The following is a 20342-nucleotide window of genomic DNA, read 5'->3' as shown; positions in this document are numbered from 1 at the left end:
TTTTTCTTTCTTTCCTTTTCTTCCTCCCTCCCTCTTCCTTCCTGCCTCCTCTCCATCAGTTTCTCCAGCTGCATGAAGTAAACCAGGGAAAAGCCATGATTGCTGCAAGGGTCCCAAGTGAGAAAAAACGGGTCATAAATAAATCCTTTTTTTTCAGTGCCCTCGTTAACTCGATCGCTGAATGAATTGTTGTTGAGGACTACCTGCATGCAGGTTGTCAGAAAAGCCCATCAATCCAAGGAGAGGGGAAGCCAACAAACCGGTAGCTCCAGTGCAGTAGGTCGGTCTGCCCTTGGGCCAAACACAGCCACAGACGCGCTCAAAAGAGGGAGGGAAAGGAATTGGGTATGTCTAGTTTAAGGAAGGATTGGGGGGGGGGACAGGGTAGCAGTCTTCCAATATTTGAAGAGGGGGGGGGGGTCAACTTATTCTCCAAAGCCCCTGAAGGCAGGACCAGAAGCAATGGATGGAAACTCCTCAAGGAGAGAAGCAACCTGGAATTAAGAGAAACTTCCTAACAGAACAATTAACCAGTGGGACGGCTTGCCACCAGAAGTTGTGGGTGCTCCATCACTGGAGGTTTTTAAGAAAAGAGTGGACAATCCTTTAGTCCGAAATGGTATAGGGCAGGGGAAGACAACCTTGGCTCTTTTATGACTCGTGGACTTCAACTCGCAGAATTCCATGAGCCATAAAAGAGCCAAGGTTGCCTACCCCTGGTATAGGGTCTCCTGCTTCATCAGGGGGTTGGGCTAGAAGACCTCCAAGGTCCCTTCCAAGTCTCTTTATTCTGTTATTCTTTACTTGTGAGGATCCAGAGCTTTTTGAAGGAACTGGAAGGAGGCAGAAAGGGTCCAATGCACCCCAAAGACCCTTCCCCCCCCCAACCCAACCGATGCTGGAGATAAACCAGAAATCCTGCCAGCTTCCAATCTCCCGCAGAGATCTAGTTGGCGAGCCACAATTTCCAGCACGCTGGTGGTGCGGAAGGCTTATGCCAGAGAGCTAAAATATGAAGGCAAAGCTATTCCTAGCCCATTACGTCCTGCCCAGGGCAGGAACACCCACCAGCTGGGAGCTCAACCCGGAGCAGAATCAAGAGACGATGGGGGCCGGGAGATAAATCCTTGAGTATTGGAAATGGGGGTGTTTTTTAATCCTCTTGGCTCTGGCCTGCAAGGGGGGAGGGAGGGAATCTATGCCCCTTTTAATATCGGAGAGGCCGTTCCAGGAAGGAAGCGACAGATGAGACATAAGGAAGGCGGGAGATGTAGACCTTAACGAGAAAGCAAAGGATCCTGGCTCTTAAAAAGCCGGGGGCGCCTGGGATGGACCGTCAGGATGGGGCCTCCGATTCGGGAGCGGCAGATTGTCCACAGAGGAATGACCCACATTGCATCGAGTTGAAGATCCGTCTTAATCCAGGGCATTAATCCAGAGAGGAGACACGGGAAACAAGGTACTCTCGCTTTGATGACGATTGCAGCGTTCCCCCCCAATCACGGCACACCCCGAAAAAGGGGGTGGAAGACCACCAAGCAGGTTTCAAAGCCACCGTGAAGCTCCATCCTCCCCCCCTACAGGCTGGTTGGGGGCCCGAGGCGCATTATCGAAAAGTAATCAAATGAAGGCTAATCTCGCGGATTAAGGCGGGGGAGGAGCCCGCCCAGCTGCAGATTTAAAGGTCCGACTGGATCTCTTCTTGCTGGGAAAAAAAAAAGAGACAGAGGGATGGAGGTCCATCCTCTGCTTTTGATCACCAGCCCCCTCAGAGCCCCCTTCTCCAACCTGGGGTCCTCCTCAGACTGGGGGCTACAATTCCCACCCTCCCCTAGCCAGGCCCATTGAGTCCCGGGTTAAAGAAAAGGAGGATGGGGGAGAGGGTCTCCGGTTGGGGAAGGGGGTGGGAATAACCCAGAGAAGAGGAAGAATCAAGCGAGAGAGACTTGAGGTTGTTTTGTGGAGTTTTAATGAAACACGAGGCCTCCGTGTGAGCTCCCGGCCCGCTAATTTTCACGCTTCTATAATCTGCAGAGGAGATTGGGGGGGGGGGAGAGAAAAGAGGGGTGAACGAGGTGTGTCATAATTAAAACAAAAAAAGCAGAAGGAGCTGGAAGCTTGCATTTCACCACTCTCCACCCCCCAAAGTGAGAAGTGCCGGAGAAAAAGGTGGAAATATAAATATATACATTCAGTTCAGTCATGATATGATATTTATATTTTTATCTATCTATCTATCTATCTATCTATCTATCTATCTATCTATCTATCTATCTATCTATCTATCATCTATATTTCTATATCTATCTATCTATCATCTATCTATCTCTCTATCTATCATCTATCTCTATATTTCTATTTCTATTTCTATCTATCTATCTATCATCTATCTCTATATTTCTATTTCTATTTCTATCTATGTATCTCTATCTTTCTATTTCTATCTCTATCATCTATCTCTATCTTTCTATCTCTATCTCTATATTTCTATTTCTATCTATATCTCTTTCTATCTATCTATATTTCTATTTCTATTTCTATTTCTATTTCTATTTCTATCTATCTATCTATCTATCTATCTATCTATCTATCTATCTATCTATCTATCTATCTATCTATCTATCTATTTCTATTTCTATCTATTTCTATTTCTATTTCTATCTATCTACTGTACCTCTCTCTCTCTCATGTTCAATTATATATATATATATCAGGTCATCATTCAACCACCAAGCCTGGATGGGGTAGAAACCCTCAGCTCTTGGGGGGGGGTGTAAGAGAAGGGGGCAAAGTGCCCCAACTGGATTTCAACCACGTGCCAAGAAATCCTAGCCTCATTTTGGGAGGGGGGAAGCTTCTCTTGATATCTTTTCCCACCGAGATGAAACGTCTCTTCTTAGACGCCCCGAAAGTGCTTTTTTCCCCCAAAAGACAACTGGCCTTTCTTGGCTCTTCCTGCGGCCGCTTGGAAGTCCACCCTTCCATCAGAACTGAAGAAGCTTCCTGGATGAGAATCGAATCATTTGCAAGGAAAAAGCCAAGAAATCTTCAGTTGCCTTTTGAAAAAAAAGCAGCTTTGGGAATCTTGAGGGATGTTCCATCTCGCGGGGAAAAGATATGGAGAGAATCTTACTGACCTGGATGACTTGGGAATCTCCACAGACATCCTTAAGATTGAAAACTGGAGGGTCCAGGACCACAACCAGCTTCAGATTTTGGGGTCAGGCCTCCCCCCCAAAAACAAAAAGTTGGGGTTTCTCAACTTCAAACGTAAGAGAAACAAGGGGGACCATCAGTTTAGGAAGCCAGTGGCACACGATGGCTGCTCCTGATGGGAGTTGCAAGCCATCCCAAAGGCACCAGCCCTGGGAAGGGCAGCCTTAGAGCACCTTCTGCCCCAGCCTGGACCGGTCAGCTGGTCTGGCCAGACGAGCAGGGAAATCTGCCAGCTCTTCTCAGCTCCAAGCAAGGCCGCTACTTACACGATCTCTCGGAAAGCTCGCTTTTCAACGTATTTTAGCCGGTATTTCCTTTTGAACCTGGTAGAGAAGAAACCACGTTATTAGAGTCATCTGCAGAGCTGGGACGCATTCCTTCCCGGAGGAAGGAAACTTAAACTGGCTTGTTTCCATCCAAAGAGGTGGCTGGCAAAGTTGTGTGAAAGCCTGCCTCAAGGGAACGGGATCCCTCTTTAAAAGATCCCTACCGCTTAGCTAACTGAAGCTTGCCCAGCTGCTCTCTCTCTCTGTCTAAAATCTTTTATAAGTGGTTCATTCAAAAGGGTCGGTGAATTGATGCCACTGATCTAACGTTGAGAATTAAAGTTCCAGGAACAAATTCTCCAATCTTGTTAAAATTGTTTGCGGAGGCACTGTTTCACCCAAGTATGAGCTAATCCTTGACCCCAAAACCATGAGCAACGAAGCAGTTGGAGGAGAAGCTAAGGCTTTGGGGACCAATTCCTCCTTCTATCCCAGTTACTCACTTGGCCCGTTCCCGGGGTTCGATAATGTTGCGTTTCTGCAAGCTCTTGAAGCGGTCCTTCAGGATGCTGCCTTCTGGCTGGGGGGTGGGGGTGGGGGTGGGAAGAAAAGACAAACATGAACTCAGGATGCTCAAGAGCAGGGGGTCCTCAACCTTAGCCACTTTTAAGACTTGTGGACTTCAACTCCCAGAATTCCCCAGCCAGCCATGCTTGACCCTTGGTTCAACAGAAGAGACACCGAAGGGCGAGGGATCCAGCTTGTGCTCTGGTTTCAGAGATCAATCAGGGAATCTATCAGAGATGCCCACTTGAATCTCCAGAGGGGAAGGAAGGTAGGAAATCCAAGTTACAGCCCAGGTGGTCCTTGACTTATCACGTGACCCCTGGGGATGCTGCAAAGGTGGTTGTGTGTGAAAAACGACCCGACGTCACTTTTTCCAGCGCCGTTGTAACTTCGAACGGTCACTAAAGTGAACTGTGACCTGTGTTCCTGTCTCCAGCGACATCTTTGGCCACAATGGCCCAAACCAGGTGTGGTTTCCTGCCTTTGTGCAAAAGGACACGCGTTGGACGCTTTCATGCGAGCCCTACAAGTGACATTTTTCAAAAAGAGAAGTGAGAAGCTCCCCCCTTGCTTTTCTCCTCACTCACACCTCCAGGAGGGACTCGGCGGGTGACAAAAAGTCAAGCTTTTCACGCTATCTCAGTTCCTCAGGTACAATCAGGGAGGTGTCTTCCTGCTGGGGGGGGGGGTAGAAGTGATTTTTCTGGATCTGCTGGGTGGGAAGTTAGGAAGCTGGGAGGGGAATGGGCAACGGGGAGCCCACGGACAAGCGGAGGGTCTGAGAGGGGGGTCCCTGGTCCTCTCTGAGCTGGGCTGCTTTTATGCAGATGTTTCATTACTCAAACGAGGTAACACCATCAGTGCTAGTAGAGTGGAGTTTGCAGGGAGGAGGAGGAGGAGGAGGAGGAGGAGGAGGAGGAGGAGGAGGAGACGACTGTGGAGTCCTTGGTGCTCTCTGAGCTGGGCTGTTTTCTTGCAGATGTTTCATTACTCAAACTAGGTAACACCATCAGCATTAGTAGAGTGGAGTTTGCAGGGAGGAGGAGGAGGAGGAGGAGGAGGAGGAGGAGGAGGAGGAGGAGGAGACGACAACAACTGTGGAGTCCTTGGTGCTCTCTGAGCTGGGCTGTTTTTATGCAGACCTTTCATTACTCAAACGAGGTAACATCATCAGTGCTAGTAGATTGGAGTTTGCGAGGAGGAGGAGGACTATATGGATCTTGGTGTTCTCTGAGTTAGTGGTTTTCTTGCAGACATTTCATTACCCATCTAGGTAATGTCATCAGTGCTAGAAGGAAGTGGGGCTTGCAGCATGGAGGAGGAGGAGTGGATAACAACTGTGGAGTCCTTGGTGCTCTCTGAGCTTGCTTGCTTTCTTGCAGACGTTTCATTACTCAAACTAAGTAACATCCTCAGTGCCAGGAGAAAGTGGCATTTGCAGAGGAGGGGGTGGAGGACTGTGGAGTCCTTGCTGTCTCTGAGCTGGGCTGTTTTTTTGCAGACCTTTCATTACTCAAACTAGAGAACACCATCGGTGCCACCTAGCACTGACAGAAGAGGGAAAGGAGAAAGGGGAAGCTTCAGAAAAGCACCTCCCAGAATTCATCGGTACAGCTGCAATTCCCCAAGCGGTTAATCTAGCCTTTCCCTCTCCTTGGAATGTCTGGTCCGTGGTTGAAGGGGACCCTCCGTGCTTTCCTTTCGAAAAAAAAACCTTTGCGCACGTAATCAGGCAAACCCTAGACTCACCGCATGCAACTCCACCGTGTTCTGAGACGAGGTAAAGAGTCCCCTGTTGAATTTGTAAATAGAGGATTCCTATTTGCTCGTTGAGAATGTTAAATAAATACCCCCCAGGCTGGAAAGGAAGGAGGGGTGTGGGTGTGCGCCGGAGGGTGCCTCAGTTCCCCTGATCCTTACCCACTCGGTAGGACCAGGGGGTCCCCTGGGGTCCTTCACATTCCCAGCAAGGGCTGCTGCAAATGCTCCGAGCGCAAGGATGGGTCTCATCATCGGACACCGAAAGGAGGGGGGGGGACAATGAAGTGGTTCTCTTCCACCCCCCAACACAACCTCAGAAGCAGCTTTTCCTTCGTCCGTTACTCTCCCTCCATTACTGGGGAGGGACATTCCCCCCCCCTCCCCAGTGCCAGGTAGGCTCTACAGGGGGTCCTTCACTTACAACCCCAGAGCCGTTCTGTTGATAAGTGAGACATTTGTTAAGGACGCATTGCCCCGTTTTACACCCTTCCTTGCCTCCGTCCTTAAGTGGATCGCCGCAGTTGATAACTTAGTCGCCCCGTTGTTAAGTGAAGCTGGCTTCCCCCCCCCATGGGCTCGGCTTGTCAGAGGATCACGTGACCCCTGGGACACAGCAACCGTCACAAGTACATGCCAGTTGCCAAGCGTCGGAATTTTTAACGCGTGGCCCCCGGAAGGCTGCAAAGGTCGTAACTGTGAAAAATGGGTCATCGGTCACTTTTTTTCAGTGCTATTGTAACTTTGAACGGTCATTAAATGAACTGCTGTTAAGTCGAGGACCGCCTGGACTACTACTTTTGAATCCCTCCCCTCCCCGGGGGGCGTCTCACATAAAGGCAACGTGGTTGTGCTGTGTTCCTCTTCCCAGCAAGCCACACACAACCAAACGGAAGCCTTTTGCAAACTGGCACCCATTCAGAGGGGGGAGGGTTGCCTTCCCATCCCCATTTGGGGGGGGAGAGAATGGGGGGTTCCAATCATCCGAGGACACCCGGCTGGAGAGAGGCGGATGGAGAAAGGCTGGCGTAATTCAAGCCCCCGGCTAGCGCAGGAGGAGTCCAGAGTCTCCTCCCAAAAGGGCCACTGGATTCGCTGGAAGGAGATGGACCAGTGGTGGCGAACCTCTGGCACGCGGCACTCAGAGCCCTCTCTGTGGGCACACACGCTGTTGCCCCAGCCCCGCCTCCCCCCGCGACCCTTCCTCACCAGCAGCTCCCCCCCACCGGAGAGTTGCCCCTGGGTGCGGCCCGCGCAGAGCAGCGCAGCCAATAACATGGCCGCCAGGCAGCAGGGACAAGACTCCACCTTTGCGCCCTGATGCGCACAGATGCTGCTGGGTGTGGGGTGGAGGGCATGGCTGTCACGGCATTGCAGGGCCGCCTGGGTGATCTGCGGTGGGCCGTGGAGGCAGTGGGTGGTCGTGAGAGTGGGCAGGGGCAGAGCAGGCGGGCAGGCCGGGGTGGTTTTGGGGCACTTGGTCTCTAAAAGGTTCACCATCACTGAGATAGACCAAGGGGCAGGCAGGCGGCCTGGAGCAGAGGGGAAGATGGCAGTAACACACACACACACACACACACACAGAGAGAGAGACACAGAGCCCGGGCAGACCCTTCTGTCGTGCCGGTTTGCCCCAAAGCCGGAGAGCCGCTCACCCTCAGCGTCCTCAAGGACTCCGCCAGTTCACTGCTCAGCTGCACGTCCACGTCGGGTTCTTCGTACCTGCCGAGAAGAGAGGGTGGCCTTGCTGAGAAACAGGAGACCAGCTGGGCTTGCTTTCTGCCCACCCTCTCCTGGCCCAACACAGCCCCCTCCTGCTCTTATCTCTCTCCTCTTTTATGGGCCGCCCATCTCACCACGGGGTAGCTCTGGGCGGCCTACACTCTTAAAAAGATCCAACCAACACAAAAGCTAAAAGACCTAAATAAAATACTGTGAAGAGCCGATAAAAAGATGGAGGGTGGGGAGGGGGATCTGCGGTTAATCGATCCTCTACCTCTACCCTGATGCTCCCCCACTGGAGCCCAAAGGTAGGTCTCGCTCTGAGTGGGAAGATCTTCCAAAGAGCAGGAGCGACGGCAGAGAAGGCTCTTCTCCTGGGACCCACCAGCAGGAATGCTGAACAGAGTTAACAAGAGATGGAGCAGGAGACCTTATACAATTTTAGACAAAGGGCTGTCCAGTCTCTTCTTGAAAACTTCCAGTGTTGGAGCATTCACCGCTTCTGGAGGCAGGCTGTTCCACTGGTTAATTGTTCTAACTGTCAGGAAGTTACTCCTTATATTCTAGGTTGCTTCTCTCCTTGGTTAGTTTCCATCTGTTGCTTCTTGTCCTGCCTTCTGGTGCTTTGGAGAAGAGCTTGACTCCCTCTTCTTTGGGGCAGCCCCTGAGATACTGGAAGACTGCTATCATGTCCCCCCTCGTCCTTCCTCTCCATTAAAGTAGACCTACCCAATTCCAGCAACCGTTCCTTATATGTTTTTGCCTCCAGCCCCCTCACCCTTCTTGGCTGCTCCCACTTACTTGAGCCTGCCCAGCCGTTTGGGCTTGACGGCCTCCAGTTTCCGCTTGGCTTGGCGTCTCTGCTTCCGGCGTTGCAGCTCGGCCTCCCGCTGTTTCAGCTGAAGCCGGATGGATTTCAACTGGAAGAGCTCCTGTTTCCTGAGCCGGGCAGCCTTCTCGGAGAGCTCGCGGGCTTTCTGTGCCGGAAGAAGCAGGCGGGAAAGGGAAGGTGAGGCAGGGGCGCTGCGTGGCTCCCGTTTGGGTTTCCCTTCAGGGACTCTGCAGACTGTGCCCACCCCGTGCTGGGTGGGTCTCAGTGGGTCCAGCAGCCGTCCTCAAGCTGGCATCTCCCCGGCTTCTGCAGAGCTCACGCAGGGAGCAGATGGCAGCACGAGGCTGGGCCAGATGGCGGGCGCGCTCGTGAGCCACAACATCCCCAGCAGAGAGGCAAAATACGCGCCGGTTGGCACGCAGCCCGGAAGGCAGTCCCGAGCGGTGGCATTGTTGCTTCAAGGACGGCGCGGAGAGTTTGGAAAGGAATCCCTGCCGTGTCCATCACACCACACAGACAGACCCCAAGGAAACAGCGCCGTGTTTCTGTTTTCTGCCTACCCCACAGTAATAGAATCCAGGGCCCAGATCGCTCGTTTGCAGGAAAAACAGCAAGAAAAGCCTGAATTATTACAAGGGCGAGACATTTTCTCCCTCTGCGGCCGTTCTCTCTCCTGCAGGCTTTGTCTGCTGACCTGGAAACCCGCTGGGACCACTACCTTCGCCGGCAAGCCTGAGTAGGCTGGGAACCAGGGGGAGTGTAGTCTATCCCTTCTGGAAACCGAGGCTGTGCAAGACGGGTTTCCTTCCCAGAGTCTCCGGGGGCTAGCCCAACTCACCGACCGCTTGTCGGCTTTTTCCTTCTTGCGCTGCCGTTCCGTTTTCTTCTCTCCGGCCGCCGTTGCTGTGAAGAGAGGGGAGACTGCCTGGTGGGGGGCTGCCTGCGGGTCCTCCTCCTTCTGGGGCCTGTCCTGCCCTTCCTCGCCCTCCGATTCCTCTTCCATGAGGCCCTCGCATTGCTCCTGAAACACCGACTCCTGCGAAGAGGTCAGAAGGGGAGAAGCTGAAAGGGGAAGAAGCATCGGAGGGCAGGCCGTCCCGTCCCGTCAAGAGGCAGGTCTCTGGGATTCGTGCTCCCAACAGATTCTCCACTCCGGTCCAACACTCAGTTGCAAAAAGCAGGAATCAGATCCTTCGCAAGCCTGCCTAGGAGTCCAAGGCCAGCCCAGGGGTAGGTGATGGACCAGCAGGCGTATCATGGCGCCCACAGCCAGACTGGCTTTAGCAAAGGGGAAGGAGAATCATCCTGTCGATTTCCACCTTGAGACATCTTATTTAATTGCATACTTTGCCTTTATTGTTTTTATGCACAACTCCGTCTCTACGAAACTGAGAGGCAGTTTGGTCTGGTGGATAAGGCACCAGGCTAGAAATTGGGCATGAAAGCCGGCTGGGTGACTTTAGGCCAGGGGTAGGCAACCTTGTCTCTTTTATGACTGGTGGACTTCAACTCCCAGAATTCCTGAGCCAGCCGTGCTGAGGGAAAAGGGAGAGGTTTCCATGCTGAGCCATGCTGGCTCAGGAATTCTGGGAGTTGAAGTCCTCCCATCTCCGAGTGGCCAAGGTTGAGAAATACAGGCCTAGGCAACCTTGGCTCTTTTATGACTCGTGGACTTCAACTCCCAGAATTCCTGAGCCAGCGTGGCTCAGCATGGAAACCTCTCTTTCCACTCAACATGGCTCACTCAGGAATTCTGGGAGTTGAAGTCCACGAGTTATAAAAGAGCCAAGGTTGCCTACCCCTGCTTTAGGCCAATCACCAGGAGACTGGGAGTTCCAGCCCCGCCTTAGCCATAGAAGCTGGCTGTCTCTGGGCCAATCACCGGGAGGTGGCAAGTTCTAGTCCCGCCTTAAGCTTGAAAGCCACCTGGGTGACTTTGGGCCAGTCTCTCTCGGCCCAACCAACCTCACAGGACTGTTGTTGTGGGGAAAATAGGAGGAAACGATCGGAACTGTGACCCCAACTTTGGGAAAGTCCTTCCCTCCAATCATTGTCATCTCCTCTAGGAATAATTCTGTTGCTATTTATCCCCAAGAAGGATTCAAGATGAAATTCAGCCCTTGTTAGGGACTGGGCCTCCTTGCATTTTGGGCCTCGGCACTCACCTGGGTGGGGGCCTCCGCGGCGGTGGGGAAATTCAACTGGCGCTGCAGCCTCTCTGCTGCCTTCTGCCTCACCAGCTCCGCTTCGAAGGCCTGGAGGAGCAATGCCTTGGGGGCAGGGAGAAGGGAGTGGGGCAAGAGAAGACGACACACCCAGTGAGCTCTTCACGCAGACCGCAGCAGACTTCCCACCTGGGACCCTGCAGGAAGCCCACCCCAATGGGTGGCTCGGATTCTCAAGTGCCGGACGGGAGGGAAATAAACCTGCCAGCCTTCACCGTTGCCAATACCTGGTGAGACTGGAAGCTGGGATTGTAAGATCCACCCGGGGAGATGATCTCCATGGCTGGCAGCTCGGATGGGGTCTTCTTCAGCCTGTCTGGACGCTGGAGGGAACATCAGACTCAGAGCCTGCAGGCCACTTCCCACCTCCGCCACGGAACAGGCCCGGCCCTTACCTGCACAGGCTGCTTCTTGGTTTGTTCCAGGAAAAAGGCATCCTGCCCAGCTAGAGCTTGATCAAACGGGTCTGATGGGAAGAAAAACGAGAGTCGGTTCAGTCTAGCGTGGTGGTGGCGAACCTATGGCACGGGTGCCAGAGGTGGCACTCGGTGCCCTCTCTGTGGGCACACATGCTGTTGCCCCAGCCTTGCCTCCCCCCATGACCCATTCCTCACCAACAGCCCCCCTGGAGGAGAGTCGCCCCCGGAGTGTGGCCCACGTGGAGCAGCACAGCCAAGGACATGGCTGTGGCCATGTGGCCCACGTGGAGCAGCACAGCCAAGGACATGGCAGCCAGGCAGCGTAGACAAGACTCTGCCCTCACACCCCATCGCGCACAGTTGATGCTGTGGGCCACGGGCAGAGGGTGTGGCCGTCATGGCGCTGCTGGGCTGCCTGGGTGATCTGCGGCGGGCCCTGGAGGTGGTGAGTGGCCCTGCGGGCAGGCGGGGTGAGGCAGGGCAGGGGATGGAGTGGGGCCAGTTTTGGGGCACTCGGTCTCTAAAAGGTTCACCATCACTGGACTAGCGGTTAAGGCACCAGGCTAAAAAGTGGAAGACGGTGAGTTCTAGTCCCGCCTTAGGCATAAAAGCCGGCTGAGTGATTTGGGCCAATCACCAGGAGATTGGGAGTTCTAGTCCTGCCTTAGGCATGAAAGCTGGCTGGGCGACTTTGGGCCAGTCAGAAATGTCTTTCATTTCGCTCCGATTTCAACGGACTTGGAACTTGGGCCGTCAACTGAATACCCAAAGGCTTACTTGAATCTGCCCAAATGTCGTAGAACTCCCGAGAGGGATCGGTCCCACTGTCTGCTCCGACTATCTTGGCTTTCGGTGGGTTTTGTAACCTCTGCTGAAGGAGCCGTTCTTTTCGGGGCACCACCCCCCTTTCTGACAGCTTCTCCCAGAGTCGCTGCTTCCGTTTCAACTTCCGGCCATTGGGGACCTGATACGAAAGGATGCTGAGGAGGAGGAAGAGGAAGGCAAGTTTTAGGTCTGAGCCACAGCCTGGATAAATACGCTCTGTCCAGGTGTGGTTCAAGACAAGTTAGAATGGCACAGTTCGCACCCAGCGCTAAGCCATCAATCACAGGACACAAAGTGAAGTAGTTTCATGGTGCTGGATCAAAATCCTCTCCCTGCAGGCCGAAGGGTTTGAATGCTTGTTGCGACATCTTCTATTTGAAGAAGACGGCAACAATGGGGCCATTTCTTCAGACACAACTCCCAGAAGAATCTCAATTTTTGGAAGCAGGGCTACGAGGAGCACTGTAAGTCCTTGACTTACAACAATCTAGAAGCAACAATCTACAATCAATCTACAACAATCTAGAGAAGCAATCTAGAACTAAGGATAAACTTCCTGACCGTTAGAACAATTAGCCACTGGAACAACCTGCCTCCAGAAGCTGTGAATGCTCCAACACTGGAAGTTTTTAAGAAGAGACTGGACAGCCATTTGTCCGAATGGCTGAGCAGGGGGTTGGACTAGATGACCTCCAAGGTCCCTTCCAACTTTACTATTACTAATTATTATTATTTAGTGATCATTCAAATTTACAACTGCACTGAAAAAAGGGAGTTATGATCATTGAATCATCCACTGCAGTCACATGATCAAAATTCCAACCCTTGGCCGCTGGTTCATAGTAATGACGGTCACAGCGTCACGTGATCCCCTTTTGCGACCGTCTGACGAGCAAAGTCAACGGGGAAATCCAGATTCACTTAGCCACCGTTTGACTTAACAACGGCAGCGATTCATTTAACAACTGTGGCAGGAAAGCTCGTAAAATGGGGGCAAAACTCAGTTAATAACTGCCTCACTTAGCAACATAAACTTTGCGCTGAAGCGTGGCCATTAAGTTGAGGACGATCTATAAAAAGGCAGCATTTCAAAGACGACCCCAGGCAATCAAAATGGATTCCCTGAAAAGTCAGTTATACTGGAGAAATTTTGGGATCCGGGCAGACCATGAGGGATAGAGGGAAGAAGGGCGTCAATCTTCTAACCTAATAAAAACTCAAGAAATGGAATCTGAATATTTTACAAGATGACAAACAAAAGGAACCAGGGGACTGGTTGTTTTCTTCAGTTTTTCACTTTTTCAGCAGCCCTGGATCACACTGAAGTTGCAAGGTGAAGAGGCCAACAAATCAATTAAAATAAGGACTCCTGTCTCTGCCCTATATTGTCCTTCCCCGAATCAAACATCCTGGGCCCCAAAACGTGACAGACAAAGACCCTGAAAAGGAATGAAGATGCTGGCTTCCCCAGACCCATTTCACAATGAAAGACGGAGAGAAAACTCAACTTTTTGGGTGGAGGGACCTTGGAATCTGGCTGTAGGATCAAGTCAATCTTCAGAGGCTTCTCTTTGGCTGGTTTCTCTTTCTGACCTGGAACAAGAAGGTAGGCAGGGAATGAACCCAGGAGCATAAATCAACACCGGGAGTGGTTAACAGCAAAGGTGAGGGCTGGGACTCTTGTAGTGGAACCACCTGATTAGATCTTTTTCCCTTACTGTGCTCTGCCTCCAAAGTCTCTTGTCAAAAACTCTACTTGCCAGTGGCACCGAAGGGAGTGGAAGCCAAGGAAAGCATCGCCATGTTTTCATTAAGAATATCATGGCCATTGTTAAAAACCTTAATTTTGAATTGCTTTAAAACGTTTCAGTGTTTGAATTGAAATATATTTTTTGAATTGTCAGCTGCCCAGAGTCATTGGTTGATTTCAACACTGCTAACATCGGATGCTTTTGCATTGACGACAAATGGAAATGTAGCCATCTTTTACCTTTTGCTTTTGGCGTTAGATGATGCTGGGAGGGGGGATGTGAACGAGAGTCCAGCTAAACATAACAACACTGGACCCAGCGTGAGAAACAAGGTCCCTGCCAACTCTATTATCATTATTATTATTAATTATCATCATCATCACTGTTGCAACCTCTCACCTTGCTGTTCGGTGCTGGTATCTACGAAGAAGAGGCTTTCATTTGGCTTTTCCGACACCGGTCCTCTGGGGAAAAAAATAAACATAAATATGCAGTTCATGGTCTTTCATCAAGAGCTAACACATTCCTGGGTTCTCAATAACGGAAGGGAGCCGGACATCTTCTCCCCCACTGTAACACTGGGGGATCTTCTTCGTGAAACACCCTCAGGACTTTCACAACCATGAACCCCTCCGTTACAAGTAGTCCTCAACTTACAACAGTTTGTTTAGTGACTGTTGCCAAAAAAAGTGACTTAGGGCTGTTTTCACACTTACAACCATGGCAGTATTCCCCATCAAGATTCAGACGCTTGGCCACTGACTCATATTTATGACGGTTGCAGCATCCCGGGGGTCACGTGACCCCCTTTGGCCACCTTCTGACAAGCAAAGTCAATGGGGGAAGCCAGGCTCACTTAACAACCAGGTTACTTATTGAACCACTGCGGTGATCCGCTTAACCACAGTGGCAAGAAAGGTCGTAAAATGGGGCAAAATTCACCTCAAATGTCTCGCTTAGCAACAGGGCTCAATTGCGGCCGTAAGTCGAGAACTGCGTATAATTCCACAGCCGTTTTCATCGAGATCAACCAGGGGTGGGCAACCTTGGCTCTTTTATGACTGGTGGACTTCAACTCCCAGAATTCCTGAGCCAGCCGTGCTGAGGGGAAAGGGAGAGGTTTCCAGGCTGAGCCATGTTGGCTGAGGAATTCTGAGAGTTGAAGTCCACAAGTCATGAGGGGGCCAAGGTTTCCCTCATGCTGGCTCAGGAATTCTGGGAGTTGAAGTCCACGAATCATAAAGAGGCCAATATTTCCCCCATGCTGGCTCAGGAATTCTGGGAGTTGAAGTCCACCAGTCATAAAAGAGCCAAGGTTGCCTACCCCTGGCCTAGGCCTGTATTTCTCAACCTTGGCCACTCGGAGATGGGTGGACTTCAATTCCCAGAATTCCTGAGCCAGCATGGGGGAACTATGGCCCCCTCATGACTGGTGGACTTCAACTCCCAGAATTCCTGAGCCAGCATGGCTCAGCATGGAAACCTCTCCCTTTTCCCTCAGCATGGCTGGCTGAGGAATTCTGGGAGTTGAAGTCCACCAGTCATAAAAGAGCCAAGGTTGCCTACCCGATATAGGTTCTCCTGCTTGAGCAGGGGGTTGAACTAGATGACCTCCAAGGTCCTTTCCAACTTTATCATCATCATTATCATTAATTCCTGAGCCAGCCATGCTGGCTCAGGAATTCTGGGAGTTGAAGTCCACCAGTCACAAAAGGGCCAAGGTTGCCTACTTCTGGCCTAACCCTTCGCTCCCTGGGGTCGCTAGCGCCCGCGCATGCTCAGAAGCACATCCTCGCGGCTGCCTTTTCCTATGCCGGCTGGCTCTCAGGGGTAGACTGCCTCCGAACCCGGAGGCTCTATTTCTCCCCCATGCCTCCCACAGGCCCCGCCGCGCCTCACCCCAAGTGCCGCAGCTCCGAGGCCCGCTCTTCCAGCCAGTCCCCGAGCTCCCGGCCCAGCTCGGCCTCGGGGCCCCGCCAGCGCTTCCAGCCCTTCTTGCGGTTCCGGGCGCCCCGGCCGCCCACCCGCCGCGAGGGGAGCCGGCTGGGGTCCCGCGAACTGACGCTGAAGCCCAGGAAGGAGGAAGAAGCGGCCGCCGCCTCAGGAGCAGCACCCGGCGCCGCCATCTTGCGCCACGAGAAAGCGAGAGAGGGGATGACAGAGAACCGGAAGAGCGAGGGAAAGAGCGCCGCCCTCCTGAACGAGGAAGGGGGAAGACGGCTTCCGGTAGTGGACGGCGCCATTTGCGTGGAGGAGATAGGCATTAAACCACAAAGAGACAAGAGGGGCGCGGGGGGGGGGAAATACATAAAGCTTGAAAACTTCCGGGACTGCGTTGAATGCAGTTGCAGCTGCGCTCCAGCCCCGCTGCTCCTTGGTGCCTTCCAGTTGTCTCTTGGACTATAGCTCTTCTCCAGAATGATGGGCGTTGTAGTACAGCTGGATGGGGAATTCTGGGAGTCCAAGTCCACCCATCTTAAAGAAGTGGCTAAGATTGAGAATTCCTGGCAAATAGATGGGGAAGAAATGGAGGTAGTGACAGAGTTTATCTTTCTGGGCTCCAAGATCGCCACAGATGGGGACTGCAGCCAAGAAATTAAAAGACGCTTGCTCCTGGGGAGGAAAGCTATGGCAAATCTAGACAGCATACTAAAAAGCAGAGACATCCCCCTGCCAACAAAAGTACGTAGTCAAGGCCATGGTTTTCCCAGTGGCAATGGATGGCTGTGGAAGCTGGACCATAAGAAAGGCTGAGCGCCAAAGAATGGAGGCCTTTGGACTCTGGTGCTGGAGAAGACTCCTGCAAGTCCCCTGGACTGCAAGGCGATCCAACCGGTCCGTCCTAGAGGAGATCAACCCCAACTGCTCTTTAGAAGGCCAGATCCTGAAGCTGAAGCTCAAGTCCTTTGGCCACCTAATGAGAAGGAAGGACTCTCTGGAGAAGAGCCTGATGCTGGGAAAGATGGAGGGCAATAGAAGAAGGGGACGACAGAGAATGAGGTGGCTGGATGGAGTCACTGAAGCAGGAGGCGTGAACTTAAATGGACTCCAGAAGATGGTAGAGGACAGGAAGACCTGGAGGAATGTTGTCCATGGGGTCGCGATGGGTCGGACATGACTTCGCAACTAACAACAACAACAAGAAGATTGAGAAACAGTGGTCCAGAACGATAGGCTCAACAGGAATAATGAAGAGAAGAGCATCACAGGATGACAGTTAGACCAGATGGGATGGGATGGGATGGGTGTCCCAAAGGTGCTTTTTCAGGAGGCAACTGGACTTTATTTGAAGATGTTTCACTTCTCATCCAAGAAGCTTCTTCAGCTCTGACTGGAGGGCGACGAATGGAAGGATTTGTATTCCTTGCAGACAGCTGGTCATTTGCAGTCTTTTAGAGAGTCGTTGAGGCCACTTGGAGGTTTGTCTGTGTCCACTGGTTTGAAAGAGGGGTCAAAGAGGCCATCTGTGTCAAAATTGAACAGGCCTCTCTCAACAGAGGTGGGGGGGATGCAACATCCTCTATCTCCAGTCTACAACACAGTCCTTTCAGCAGCTCCAAGAAGGCTCCACACCCATTTGCACCACTCCAATGATCCTGAATACCCAGACAAGCCTCCAAGTGGCCTCAACGACCCTCTAAAAAAAGGCAAACGACCAGCTGTCTGCAAGGAGTATAAATCCTTCCGTTCCCCGCCATCCAGTCAGAGCCGAAGAAGCGTCTTGTGGACGAGAAGCGAAACGTCTTCAAAGGAAAACAAGAAAGGCCAGTTGCTTCTTGAAAAAAGCACCTTTGGGACAACCAAGACCTGGAGGAATGAGCCTCCCCATAGATGGGGTGGGTGAGACTTTCCGAATCTAATCCATGACACAGACATATAAGGAACGGTTGCTGGAATTGGGTATGTCTAGTTTAACAAACAGAAAGATGAGGGGGGACATGATAGCAGTGTTCCAATATCTCAGGGGCTGCCACAAAGAAGAGGGAGTCAAGCTCTTCTCCAAAGCGCCTGAAGGCAGGACGAGAAGCAATGGATGGAAACTGACCAAAGAGAGAAGCAACCTAGAACTAAGGAGAAACTTCCTGACAGTTAGAACAATTAACCAGTGGAACAACCTGCCTCCAGAAGTGGTGAATGCTCCAACACTGGAAGTTTTTAAGAAGAGACTGGACAGCTGTTTGTCTGAAATGGTGTAGGGTTTCCTGCCTGAGCAGGGGGTTGGACTCGATGACCTCCAAGGTCCCTTCCAACTTTATTATTATTATTATTATTATTATTATTATTATTATTATTATTATTATTATTATTATTATTATTATTATTATTATTATTATTATTATTAAAAGCCCCCAAGGAATGAATGTCTGTCCTCCTTGCTCTGGAAATTTGGGTGCAGAGGACAGCCAAACCCTGGGGGATAATCAGTTCTGTGTACAGCCACTAGGGGGCAGGCCGACCCCAGCGCTTTGGAGCTGGGTGTGGCTGAGGAAGGCAGAGAAAATATTTGTCTGTTTTTCTAGCTCCGGACTCAGCCCGTTTTCTCAGAATGCAAAGGAGGACTGGTGGGGTGGGGGAATGTTTCCTATGGGTCATTTGGTCCCACTTGGTTAAGTCAAAAATCATCTTGGCAGTGTCCAAAACAACAACAACAACAACAACAATAATAATAATAATAATAATAATGTGTGCCCTGGCTTTTAATAGGACTTAAAAGCTGAAGGAGTCTGGTGGCACCTTTCCCAACAAACTTTGAGGAAAGAGCAGTCGCTCTTGTCAACGGCAGTTGACTTCCCCTGAGGCTTGGAGGGGCAGACTGAGGTGGGATTGAAATTGGGGTGAGCCGGAGGGGGGCGAAAAGGTGGGGAAGACGGGTTAGGCAAGCCGTTGTGGGTTCCACGAGAGCCAGATTGCAGGCAACCGTTTCACATTGTGCAGCGGATGGCTGCGGAATTTGGGAAGTTGAAGTCCAAACATCTGAAAGTTGTCAAGATTGAGAAACGCTGGCCTAGAATTAGGCTTAGGTCAACCATGAACTCATAGAGCAAAATGGACATCGCCAACAAACTCGGAGTGCTTGGGTATGGTTAGGAGGGCACTGACCTTTCTAGCCTGCCCTATCCATGTTTCCTGGTAAAATACATGGGGAAAATCCCATTGGAGGAAAATTCCACTTAGGGTTAGGGTTAGGTCACCGTGAACTCATAGAGCAAAATGGACATCGCCAACAAACTCGGAGTGCTTGGGTATGGTTAGGAGGGCACTGACTTTTCTAGGCTGCCCTATCTATGTTTCCTGGTAAAATACATGGGAAAATCCCATAGGAGGAAAATTCCACTAGACCAATCCTTCCTTCCTTCCTTCCTTCCTTCCTTCCTTCCTTCCTTCCTTCTCCTCATTCCCATCTCCTTCCTCCCTCCCTCTCTCCCTTTTCTTTCTTTCCTCTTTCTTTCTTTCTCTTTCTTTTCTTTCTTTCTCTTTCTTTCTCTTTGTTTCTTTCTTTTCTTTCTTTCTTTCTTTCTTTCTTTCTTTCTTTCTTTCTTTCTTTCCTTTCTTTTCCTTTCTTTTTCTTTCTTTCTTTCTTTCTTTCTTTCTTTCTTTCTTTCTTTCTTTCTTTCTTTCTTTCTTTCTTTCTTTCTTTCTTTCCAAGGGAAATCTGAAAGACACAAGGGAAACAGGAAAGCACCAGATGTTTCATTTTGTACTTTTCCCATCCCCGTTCCGTTCCGTCGTGCGCATAGGGGGGCAAAAGCTGCAGGAAAGAGGCTGGCACAATCTGATTCTGTTCCTAACCCCAAACGCGCCTTTGGGCATTGCAGACCCATCAGGAAGGAACGGCAGAAATGCGCACAGCAAAGGGATATCCTGCAGTCAGTTGGAGGGATTGACACACTGCAAACCACCTCTGTATTTTCCAGGCATCCGTGGGGGAAACACACCCAAAGCGTTCCAAAGATGCTGGAGTATTTTTCTGTCAAGCTCTGCGCCTGCAGACCAGCTCTTCCTTAGCCCATTGTATGCCGTGTTCTCATTCCTCATCATCGGAGTGTTTAAACTAAAGCAACAACATCCTCAACATCCGTAAGACCATAACTCCCATTTCCCTTCAGACAGCACAGCCGGCCGAGCATTCTGGTTTCTTGCCGATATATATTTCGCAAGGCTGCAGCTTTTTTTAAAAAAATGCTGGGAATTTTGGGCTTTCCTCCTGCGTTTCAGACCTTGAATAGCTCAAACCCTGCCAAGGCCAGGCCTTGGAATCAGCTGAAAATCATGCCCAAAGTCTTTCCACCACCACCGGAAAAGGGGGGGAATTTAAGCATTGTCCTATTATTTCTCCCCCCATACTTCCGAGGCCTGTGTTTTGCCCCCATGCCCGTGATTGGAACAGCCAAGGAACGCCTGGTTTTTTTTTCCAGCTGAGAAAAGAATGCAACATTTTTCCTTTGGACAGCCTGGGAGAGGCTGGCAGAAGCTCAGGCCCTGCTGACTCACAGGCTGGGGCTCCGGGGCTGCACCCAGCCAGACCGAACCCAACATTTCCAACCCAACATTCCTCCTGTACCCTGTCAGACGGGGTATAACACAGCACAGGTAGTCCTCGGCTTACCACAGTTCATTTAGTGACCGTTCAAAGGGACAATGGCCCTAAAATAAAAGTGACCGTTGACCATTTTCCACGCTTATGACCGTTGCAGCATCCCCCCCCCACGGTCACGGGATCAAACTTCGGACGCTTGACTCGTATTTATGACGGTTGCAGC

At 51.2% G+C, this 20342-nt stretch overlaps 1 protein-coding gene across 1 annotated transcript; it reads right to left on the bottom strand.

Annotated features, from left to right (window-relative positions):
* Positions 1-1952: 1952 nt before the first annotated feature.
* Positions 1953-15707, bottom strand: LOC107295260 (ribosome biogenesis protein NOP53). The gene is made up of 13 exons (XM_029285802.1): positions 15481-15707; positions 13981-14045; positions 13339-13423; positions 11783-11985; positions 10982-11052; positions 10814-10909; positions 10527-10631; positions 9200-9397; positions 8331-8506; positions 7463-7529; positions 3986-4062; positions 3483-3539; positions 1953-2028 (listed from the first exon to the last, which is right to left on the bottom strand). The coding sequence occupies exons 1-13, from the start codon at positions 15705-15707 to the stop codon at positions 2022-2024; spliced, it is 1434 nt and encodes a 477-aa protein (XP_029141635.1). The 3' UTR covers positions 1953-2021.
* Between the last annotated feature and the right edge of the window lie 4635 nt (positions 15708-20342).

Source organism: Protobothrops mucrosquamatus, unplaced genomic scaffold (assembly GCF_001527695.2).
Source record: "Protobothrops mucrosquamatus isolate PMUCROS unplaced genomic scaffold, P.Mucros_1.0 scaffold2283, whole genome shotgun sequence".
In the NCBI taxonomy this organism is placed as follows: Eukaryota; Metazoa; Chordata; class Lepidosauria; order Squamata; family Viperidae; genus Protobothrops; species Protobothrops mucrosquamatus.
Note: the sequence above shows the minus strand (reverse complement) of the source record. Positions and strands in the feature narration are given on the sequence as shown.